The 11,095-nt window shown below is 40.4% G+C and overlaps 1 protein-coding gene across 1 annotated transcript in view; it reads right to left on the reverse strand.

The window, feature by feature from the left end:
* LOC138059796 (autophagy-related protein 13-like) overlaps nucleotides 1-7,664 on the reverse strand; it is an 18,876-nt gene extending 11,212 nt beyond the window's left edge. Inside the window, exons 1-6 of the mRNA XM_068905419.1 lie at nucleotides 7,457-7,664; nucleotides 7,126-7,206; nucleotides 4,698-4,817; nucleotides 3,692-3,879; nucleotides 1,977-2,017; nucleotides 1-37 (exon numbers count right to left, since the gene is read on the reverse strand). The exon at nucleotides 1-37 is cut by the window's left edge and continues 57 nt beyond it. Of these exons, the coding sequence (XP_068761520.1) occupies nucleotides 1-37; nucleotides 1,977-2,017; nucleotides 3,692-3,879; nucleotides 4,698-4,817; nucleotides 7,126-7,206; nucleotides 7,457-7,543 (554 nt within the window). The 5' untranslated portion in view covers nucleotides 7,544-7,664. The remainder of the gene's footprint in view (nucleotides 38-1,976; nucleotides 2,018-3,691; nucleotides 3,880-4,697; nucleotides 4,818-7,125; nucleotides 7,207-7,456) is intronic.
* Nucleotides 7,665-11,095: the final 3,431 nt, after the last annotated feature.

Below are 11,095 nucleotides of genomic sequence, written 5' to 3' on the forward strand. Positions count from 1 at the left end.
GGCGTACCAATCGAACCAACTCTTAAACTCTGAAAACCTACACAGAAAATCAAATTACTATAAACAAATCCTATTTTAAGCTTGACCACATAAGGTTAATAAACGTTTTATTTTCAAGGGAGGTGGCGGCAACGGCAACAAAGACTTGCAAGCCTTCAAATACATTTGACACAGAACAACTGACACAGATTGAGAAATGATAGAAACTTAAGAGGATTTCGCAACATTATTCGCCAAAAGCGATGTACTTATTGACTGAGTGGGAATGCCGAACAGGAAACTATTTGGCCCGAGGTCATGGCATATGGACCAAGCACAGTGACGTCCGTGCACCATGACCGAGGCCAAATATTTTCCTGTCTGGCCTGACCTAAACTTAGTCAATAAGCATTTTACATGTATCATATGGGCGCTTTACACTATTCATGAGCACTCAGAGGATGAAGCTTTGGACAAAATAAGTAACAAATGTTGTTTGCCGTGACGTTGCTTTTCTGGCTGTAAATGACTTGGATGTTTAAAAACGATTAAATCCTCTAAAATCTCATTCCACAGAACAGTATGTGTTCCTAGCAGGGCTGTAAGGCAACTTCCGGCCCTGCTCGCATTAATGCGTACAGCCCTTGTGCAGGGATTTTCCCAACAGTTTCACAATTAAAGTGAGTGTGGGGCCGTACGGGCCATATGATAATCATTGGTTGTAGTATAATTACATAGGTGATTATTTGAAAAATATGCATTTTCTTTAAAACAATTAATTTCTTCATCTGTCACCCGGAGGGTGTAAAGTGCAGAACTGCAGGTTGCAGGTTGCAGGTTGCAGGTTGCAGTGCAGGTCGCAGGTTGCAGGTTGCAGGTTGCAGGTTGCAGGTTGCAGGTCAGAGTTGCAGGTCATTGTTTTGTCAAAACTGAAACAATCAAACCCTTCACAAAAATGCTAACCTTAGGCTTAGACATTATCTAAAGGAAAGTGTTTAGGCCTAAAGTTAGCATGATTATTAAAAGTTTGGGTTTTGGTGAAACAATGACCTGCAACCCTAACCTGTGCAGCAGTTTACGCCCTCCATCTGTCACCTTGACAAAACCGCTTGCAGCCACTTTGCAACCAATCAGCACAGAGAATTTTCAATAATCACATAATAGCTAATCAAATTGTTCACATAATTATTTGAACTGTGATCATCACAGTTTATATGAAGCAACTTGGAGAAGTTGCAAAAGAAACCCAAAAAAATCCAGTCTTGAATGGGAATCCAGCCCATGTGTGTGCATTTGTGTTGCACTTGCTCTATCATCTGAGCTACCAAGAATACAAAGTGCAGATTTTACTCTGTCTAATGCCAGAAGATTTTATTTGTCAAGTGGGAGTGGCCTGGGATGGCTGAGGAGTGAATTAAAGTTGCTTCTGAATCATAACTGCAATGATCACTATCACTGAGACCTACACTTGAGAAAGCAAAGTTGCATAAAAGCTATAACCTGTCACTGCAGACTTAAGCAGTTGACTCTGGAGCAACAGAAGCAGAAATAGAACTAGCAAATGACTTCAACGTATGATCCCACACATGTGACACAAGGTACAGTATTTCCCCACTTTCCACCCCTTCCTGGCTTAACTCAGAACCCCGATGTTAATGAATCTTTGATGCCATGTTCCAGCCAGCAGTCTTCACTGTCTAGGATATCTGAATTTTCATTCTCTCGCATGCTCAGGATAGTGTGTTGGAATCACTTCTCTGCAAATGATTCTAGAGTAAACTATCACCAGTCAAGGAAGTACATGTCTATAGTGAAAGACAAATGCTATCATGTTTGGCTTTCTCGAGTGAGCATGTTTAAATTAACACCTCATAAAAAGATAAATTACTGGTAATCTTTACAACACAGGTGAAGCTACATTCACGCTTAAAACCTTGCAAAGCTGTGGGGCTCTAAAGGGAAATACCAATCAATGGTTTTGTATTTTATTTACTTGCCTTCTCCCAACTCTTGAAATCTAACTTCTCCAAAATATACCCTGAAAATTCATACAATAATATTATTACAAAATCATTGCAATAACCAAAATTTAAGGACGTTCGCGCCCATTGCTACTGCTTCACGCATGTCACGCACACGTCATGCATTGCAGACCACGAAGGTAAACACGATGCTTAAGGCGCAAACATTGAATGGAACGTGAAAGCGTGTGGCATCATGGGATAGCTATGGACCCAGGTCTTCTGGGAAATGTAACGTAATGACGTGACAGTGCAAATATACCATCGCTTTGAGAACTTCGCAGTGATTTTACTCTCTTGAATGCTCGGTGACCCCTATTTTTCTTTCCGTAGATCACTTCCTTTTCTGATTTTGTCCATTTTAACAAAAAACAAAAAAGGCTGTGCGTGAGAAGTTACAAATATTTCGCTCTCATGCAACCGAAGTTTTCTTTCTTAGACTAATATGTATCGTTTTTCAAGGTCTATTTCACATCAGAAAAAGACATCAGCTGCAAAGGTTAATTTAGTTATATTAGTTATGTTGAATTGAGTATGTTTACCTGATCTAAATTTCACTAATGTAGCTTTTTTATTGCTGATAGTTGTAAGCTAACTAAGATTGTCTTAAAGTAATGCAATCTTCTAGAAGTGCACCTCATGATCTCGAAAACGAGCTCAGTGACCCCCCATTTTTTTTTGCCTTTTGGCAAAAGTAGATCATTACCTTTCTGCGTGGCAAGTTTGAAAAAAATCTGTACGTGGGAACATTTTGGGCGCGAACGTCCTTAAACAAAGTTACTGTAGTAATTCAACCTTATCTTATAAGGGCTCTTGTTGCAGACTATCTGACATGTTCATTTTAAGAGTCCAAAGGGTTAGAGGTCTTAAAGAGCCCTTAACCTGCAAAATGCATCTTAAGTTAATATGTCATTACATCTTTGTCAGTACCAGCCATTCAAATCTATTTTGGGTATTCTCCTTGAAATAGTGATATCAATGGACAGCACTTAGTCTAGTTACATGATCTTGACATAAATTATTGGGAGTGGTCAGGCTTGTGGCGAAGAATGCATGGGTTATTTGCATTGCAACACAATTTTATTAGTGGGGACAGCTTAGGAATAGACCCATGGATTTCAGTAGCTTGGTCAGAGGTCAAATGGTTCAGACCAGTTTTACAGTGCAATATAAACAGAGAAATCCCCCAATTAACACTAAGGTCCTGTTCTATTGAGATCACCCAATTTAGGCTGGTTCTATTGGAAAAAAAATGCTTTCTGTTGGTTTGGTTAATCAACTTTTTCAACCGCCATCAAACTAGGTTGACACAGTTGAAAAAGCATGGGAAGCGACCGCTGTTGTCTACAAGGGCCTTTCAAAGTTGGCCGTGGGCTCCAGTCATGTTGTTTTCCCTCAAGTTGTCAATGCAGCGAAGTCTGGTAATGCCTGTTGAGGTGTTCCCATGAGTCCGAAAAGTATTCTATTGGGAAACCTCACCCACTTCAATGTAAACCTGTTGGGGTTGAAATGGTTGATCCCGATAGAACACAACCTAAAAACATGTAACTTGTAACAAAGGAAGACATTAATTTTTATCTCAGCCATGGAAAACACTGAGTTTGAAGTTTGGTACACTTTAAACTTTCAATTTCAGCAACATTCGTAAAATAATTATTAATTTAAAAATTAAATCACAGATTTCAACTCACTTGTAGCACATCATGAAGTCTGTCCCCTGCTTTCGTGACAGCTGATAGGCTGGTGTCACTCTTGTGACTGACACAAGAGATTTGAGTAGCATTCCGATTCTGTTGTAAACTGCGTATGTCACTTTTGCATTTAAATCAACACGGTCATTTATGCCAAGGCACCATGTCTCTAGCACCATGGATTCACCCTACCATAAAACCAAAATCAAAGAATAATACAAGATCATCTAATATTCTCAAATTTCTATGGAATAGATAATGTCACATATCATGGCAACTTGGTCCTATCTCAGTTTAGTTCTGGCCATCTTGACTTAATCAAGTTACTTCTTCACCCAAAATAGTGGTACTTAATAATAATAATAATAATAATAATAATAATAATAATAATAATAATAATAATAATAATAATAATAATAATAATAACAATAATAATATGGATTTTATTCTGACTGACAAAAGACACCCCCTCCCCTTGAAAAATTATAACTCCTCCACTCGTTGCAAACAATAACAAAAAAGCATTCAAATAATGATCACTTTGTTTATAGTGCTACTACGATGAAAAAAAAAAAAATCAGTTCTCGTTTTTCTTCACATTTCAAGTACTTGCAATGAGTTTTCAACAGACAATATTTCTTGTAGTAATTTCAAGAGGAGGACTGTTTATTTTAACTCCACTTTTTCATTTAATGGTCTGCCATTACTTGGTATGGTTCCCACCGATAATTTTTCAGTGATCTGGATCAAGGAGAAAGTGACGTCATTTACTCACCAGCTTAAAAGTGAATCATGTGGCTTAATTAGAAAGCAGAACAAGAGTTTTTGGCTTTCAGATTGCCAAATTCATGTTCTGCGTAAGTTAATTAAGCCGCCTTCACCCACTGCATTTTTCCAAAATTGAAGCATTAAAGGAAAATTATAATAATAATTATTATTACCAGGTTGATTTTAATCAGATCTCATAAAGACACCGGTAACTATGTAATCTTACTCAGTGTCTTACCTCACTGGTTTTCAGAGATATCTCAACACACAATGGACTTTCCTTGGAAGGAAGCCTTCCACTTGTGACTTTCTTTGCTTCAGCAGCAACATCCGGATGATCATTTATAGCAAGATTGAACTGAAAAGATAAATTTGAGGAAGCTTAGGTTGCCTACTAGTGGGCATTAATTATTATCAGAAACCCATAAGGGTTGAAACGTGTAACGGCCCCTTGTGTGCTGGGAAACAAGCTTCGGAATATTCAATTTGCTAAGTACCATATTTGGAACAACAAGAGAGAGGGGTTTCCAAATATGGTACTTAGCACTGAGAGATTCAACCAATCAGTTCGCACTGAATATTCGGAAGCTGTGAACGCGCGTTACATGTTTCAACCCTTATGGGTTTCTGTTATTATTGAAGGCCTAAGACTATTGCATGGTATTGTCAACGGTGTTCCAACACTGAGGTCCTTGCAGTGGATTAAGGAAGAAAATTTAATGTATGGAACACTCTGAAAGTAGACTTGTACGCAACAACTTATAGGCCGGAAAAACGTAAAAGTAACTGTGTCAGAACAAAGGGACAGATTGTAGAAATAAACACCATGAACTTTTAAGACACAACTACATGTAGCATGGGGCATTTACCAGTTGGTTATTTATATGAGCATTCACTCCGACAAAGAGCTAATGCTAACAAATCTTCCTTACGATTGTAGTAAGTTAACCTTTAAAGTTTATCAACACATTTTACTCCTTACAGACACAGCACCACAGTTTCTTTAGAAACTTACCAAATTCGTCAATTTACAAGATCAAAGCAGACTGGCAGTTGAACACACAATTTCCTAGGTCCCAGTTGTTCAAAAGGGGGATAATGCTATCCACCATATAAATAACTACCCATTGGATAGAGTGGTTTTCAATTGAGTGTCGAAAGTAATTAGTGAATTACTTTGGTTTTGCATTTCTTCAATCAGTGATTGGTTCAAAGTTCTTGCGCCACTTTTTCAACCAATCTGAAGTGAAACCAAAACCAACCATGGCTTGCGCCTGCACATTTTCCTGCACTTTGAGTTGGCTATGTGTAATTACTTCAAGTTTTGATTGGTTTACTGGATTGTCTCTGTCCTATTTGATTGGCTAAAGTAATCACTTTGGTTTTGGTTTTAAGAGACTCATTTGGAAACCACTCTAGTGCAATTGGTTTGCTATGGCTTATCCATTGGATAGTGTTCCAGGTTCCAGTCCTGCTCTTAATGCAAGATTATATAGTGCTAATGCATCCTCCACCCTGAATTTATCTGATATACATGATTGCTAATCTGCTTTGAATTGACTAGTATCATGTGGGAAATGGTCATATTTGTTTGAAAAGACAATCCAAGTGTATGGACATAGGATTTCAACCTGGGAATGTTGATTAATTTAACCCGTCATCTAACCACTTGACCACTTAACACCACTGCTCAGGGACAATATAAACACTATTAATTTGATAAATATACTATATTTATTTATTTATCACCTGGATACAAACAACATTAAACTTGTAAGTGCTGCAAAAGGTCGGTTGCCAAACTTCACAACAAAGGTAAACATTTTAAAATTAAAGCCTATGCCTAATTACAAGGAAGGGCTACGTTATGCCTAATTAATCTAGCTTAGGTCTCATTACTCTCCAGAAATCATATTCTATGAGAGAATTGAGAGAGCAGTGTCTTGATCTTTAGTGGTGATGCGGAATGAAGGGGTTCTTATATAGTTGAAACTCCTGGTTCAAATCCTATCAACAGATAGAATTTTTATCTTCCTTGTTTTCTCTCTGCTACCACAAGTCCTGGGACACAGTGTCTGAATTTATCTGATATACACAATTCAGAGCAAATTAGCAATTGTGTAGATCAGATAAAATTTGGGGAGGAGGACATGTTGATAGTTTTGGGCTTTTACTTCGTGTAGAAGACGCACATGATGTAACAAAAGCTTTAGGGGTCTTTAGGGATTTAGAATTCTGATTAGGTATTGTTTCACGATTTTTGTTCTTTGGTTTACGTCATGTGTGTCTTCTACACGAAGTAAAAGCCTAGTTCTGGCTGCAGTTGCTCAAATGATGGATAGCACTATCTGCTGGATATATCACTAACCTCTGCCATGCTTCCTCCCCATCCTGCTGTCTCCAGCCCCTGGCTCCCTGGTCTTGGTTGATCAGAAGGTGGATAATACTATCCATAAATGCATAAATGAATATCCACTGGATAACTCAATTGGTTTTGCTAGTGTTTATCTGCTGGATAGTGATTTATCTGGTGGATAGCGTTATCCACCTTTTAAACAACTAAGGCCTGATGAAAACATGTTAAGTTAATACAGAACAAACGTTTTATGTCGCTCATTCAAATTTTGACTAATGAATATTGTTGACTTTGAAGTGATATGTCTTACCCAGTCTTGACCCATAGAATTAGGCTTCGACTTTGTATGAATCTTCTCACCAAGACGGGACTGAACAATGACTTGTACAGCCTAAAAGAACGCATACATAAACTCGATAATATTAACATTGCGATGACATAAGCTTAAAAACAAAACATTTGAACTAGCTAAACACTTACTGGTTACATAAGCTTAAAGTAAGAGTTTTTGTAGCTTTACTGATATCCACGCTTGGGCATTTGGTATGCGGAATGACGAATGCCACATAAGAACGAGAAAACAGTACAACGCACTCAGATTCCCCGAATTTTTTTAAATTTATACGGAGGCGAATCTTTACCTTGAAGGAAAGAAATTTTAAAAATCTTTTCAGATCGCGTTCCTCTTGATCTCCTCGCGTTTTAAACTTCTCCGCCATTTCAAACATGGATTTAGGTCGACCAAAGCTGAATGCTGTCAAAATTCGTTGCAAAGCTATGAAAGCAAAATATGTCGTTTTACCACCAGCTTTCGCCAACTTCCGCCGCCATTAAAGTCAATGTTTTTCTAGTGCCAGTCTCCCCACCTCGTCATTGCAACCTTGGATCTGGGTAAGTACGTAATGTATGGGGATCAACCGTCCCCAGCAATGATCAATTATCCTTAGCAATGATCGAATGTCCCTAGCAATGATCTTTTGTCCCTAGTAGTGATCGACTGTCCCTAGCAATGATCAATCATCCCTGGCAATGATCGAATTTCCCTGGCAATGATCGACTGTCCCTCGCAATGATCTATTGTCCCTAGTAGTGATCGACTGTCCCTAGCAATGATCAATCATCCCTAGCAATGATCGAATTTCCCTGGCAATGATCGACTGTCCCTCGCAATGATCTATTGTCCCTTAGTAGTGATCTACTGTCCCTAGCAATAATAAATCGTCCCTAGCAATGATCGAATGTCCCTGGCAATGATCGACTGTCCCTGGCAATGATCGACTTTCCCCAGTAGTGATCGACTGTCCCTAGCAATGATCGACTGTGCCTAGTAATGATCAACTGTCCCTGGCAATGATCTATTGTCCCTAGCAATAATAAATCGTCCCTAGCAATGATCGAATGTCCCTGGCAATGATCGACTGTCCCTGGCAATGATCGACTTTCCCCAGTAGTGATCGACTGTCCCTAGCAATGATCGACTGTGCCTAGTAATGATCAACTGTGTCTGGCAATGATCTATTGTCCCTAGCAATGATCTATTGTCCCTAGCAGTGATCGACTGTCCCTAGCAATGATCGACTGTCCCTAGTAATGATCGACTGTCCCTAGTAATGATCAACTGTCCCTGGCAATGATCTATTGTCCCTAGCAATGATCTATTGTCCCTGGCAATGATCTATTGTCCCTAGTAGTGATCGACTGTCCCTAGCAATGATCGACTGTCCCAGCAATGATCAACTGTCCCTGGCAATGATCTACTGTCCCTAGCAATGATCTATTGTCCCTAGTAGTGATCGACTGTCCCTAGCAATGATCAATCATCCCTGGCAATGATCGAATTTCCCTGGCAATGATCGACTGTCCCTCGCAATGATCTATTGTCCCTAGTAGTGATCTACTGTCCCTAGCAATGATAAATCGTCCCTAGCAATGATCGAATGTCTCTGGCAATGATCGACTGTCCCTGGCAATGATCGACTATCCCCAGTAGTGATCGACTGTCCCTAGCAATGATCGACTGTCCCAAGTAATGATCAACTGTCCCTGGCAATGATCTATTGTCCCTAGCAATGATCTATTGTCCCTAGTAGTGATCGACTGTCCCTAGCAATGATCAACTGTCCCAGCTATGATCAACTGTCCCTGGCAATGATCTACTGTCCCTAGGAATGATCTATTGTCCCTAGTAGTGATCGACTGTCCCCAGCAATGATCGACTGTCCCAGAAATGATCGAATTTCCCTGGCAATGATCGACTGTCCCTTGCAATGATCTATTGTCCCTAGTAGTGATCTACTGTCCCTAGCAATGATCTATTGTCCCTAGCAATGATCGAATGTCCCTGGCAATGATCGACTGTCCCTAGCAATGATCAATTGTTCGTAGTAGTGATCGACTTTCTCTAGCAATGATCAATTGTTCCTAGCAATGATCGAATGTCCCTGGGAATGATCGACTGTCCCTAGCGATGATCTATTGTCCCTAGTAGTGATCGACTGTCCCTAGCAAAGATCAATCGTCCCTAGCAATGATCCATTGTCCCTAGTAGTGATCTACTGTCCCTAACAATGATCTATTGTCCCTAGTAGTGATCGACTGTCCCTAGCAATGATCTATTGTCCGTAGTAGTGATCGACTTTCTCTAGCAATGATCAATTGTTCCTAGCAATGATCGAATGTCCCTGGGAATGATCGACTGTCCCTAGCAATGATCTATTGTCCCTAGTAGTGATCGACTGTCCCTAGCAATGATCAATCGTCCCTAGCAATGATCAACTGTCCCTGGTAATGATTGACTGTCCCTAGTAATGATCATTTGTCCCTAGCACTTATCGTCCTGTCCCTAGCAATGATCGACTGTCCCTAGCAATGATCATTAGTCCCCAGCACTGATCGACTGTCCCTAGCAATGATCAGTTGTCCCTAGTAGTGATTGACTGTCTCTCAGGTTGGCAATGAACGACTGTCCCTAGCAGTGATCTACTGTCCCTAGCAATGATCGACTGTCCGTAACAATGACAGCTGTCCCTAGCTTTGATCATCTATCCCTACTAGTGATTGCCTGTCCTAGCACTGATCTTCTGTCAACCGGGCAATTATCGACTGTCTCTACAAGTGATTGACTGTCCCAAGCACTGATCATCTGTCCCTAGCAATGATCGACTGTCCTTGGCACTGGTCGGCTGTCCTTAGCAATGATCAATTGTCCATAGTAGTGATCGACTGTCCCTAGCGGTTATCCACTGTCCCTGGCAATGATCAACTGTCCCTACTAGTGATTGATTGTCCCTAGCACTGTTCATCTGTCCCTAGCAATGATCGACTGTCCCTATTAGTGATTGACTGTCCTTAGCAATGATCAATTGTCTCTAGTAGTGATCGACTGTCCCTAGCAATGATCGACTGACACTAGCAATAATCATCTGTCCCTACTAGTGATTGCCTGTCTCTAGCACCGATCATTTGTCCCAGCAGTGATCATCTGTCCCTAGCACTGATCATCTGTCGGCCTGGCACTGATCATCGGTCCCTTAAGTACTGATCAACTTTTACTAGCACTAATGTCTCTAGCACTGATCATCTAGCTGTCCCTGGCGCTTGTTATCTGTCCCTAGCAATGATCAACTGTCCCTAGCAATGATCTATTGTCCCTAGTAGTGATCGACTGTCCCTAGCAATGATCAATTGTCCCTATTGGTGATTGACTGTCCTTAGCAATGATCAATTGTCCCTAGTAGTGATCGACTGTTCTTGGCAATGATCGACTGACACTAGCAATGATCATCTGTCCCTACTAGTGATTGCCTGTCCCTAGCACTGATCATCTGTCCCTAGCAATGATCAACTGTCCCTAGCAATGATAGACTGTCCCTTCTAATGATTGACTGTCCCTAGCACTGATCATCTGTCCCTAGCAATGATCGACTGTCCCTACTAGTGATTGACTGACCCTAACACTGATCATCTGTCCCTAGCAATGATCGACTGTCCCTAACAGTGATCGACTGTCCCTGGCAATGATGAATTTTCCCTAGTAGTGATTGACTGGCACTAGTAGTGATTATCTGCTCCTAGCAATGATCGACTGTCCCTAGCATTGATCAACTGTAACTAGTAGTGATTATCTGTCCCTAGCATTGATCATTTGTCCCTAGCACTGATCAATTGATCACTAGTAGTGATTATCTGTCCGTAGCAATGATCAACTGTCCCTATTGCTCAACATCTGTCGCTAAGTGCTGATCATCTGTCCCTGGCACTGATCATCTGTCCCTTAAGCA

This window comes from Montipora capricornis, chromosome 8 (assembly GCF_036669925.1).
Source record: "Montipora capricornis isolate CH-2021 chromosome 8, ASM3666992v2, whole genome shotgun sequence".
NCBI classification, from domain to species: domain Eukaryota; kingdom Metazoa; phylum Cnidaria; class Anthozoa; order Scleractinia; family Acroporidae; genus Montipora; species Montipora capricornis.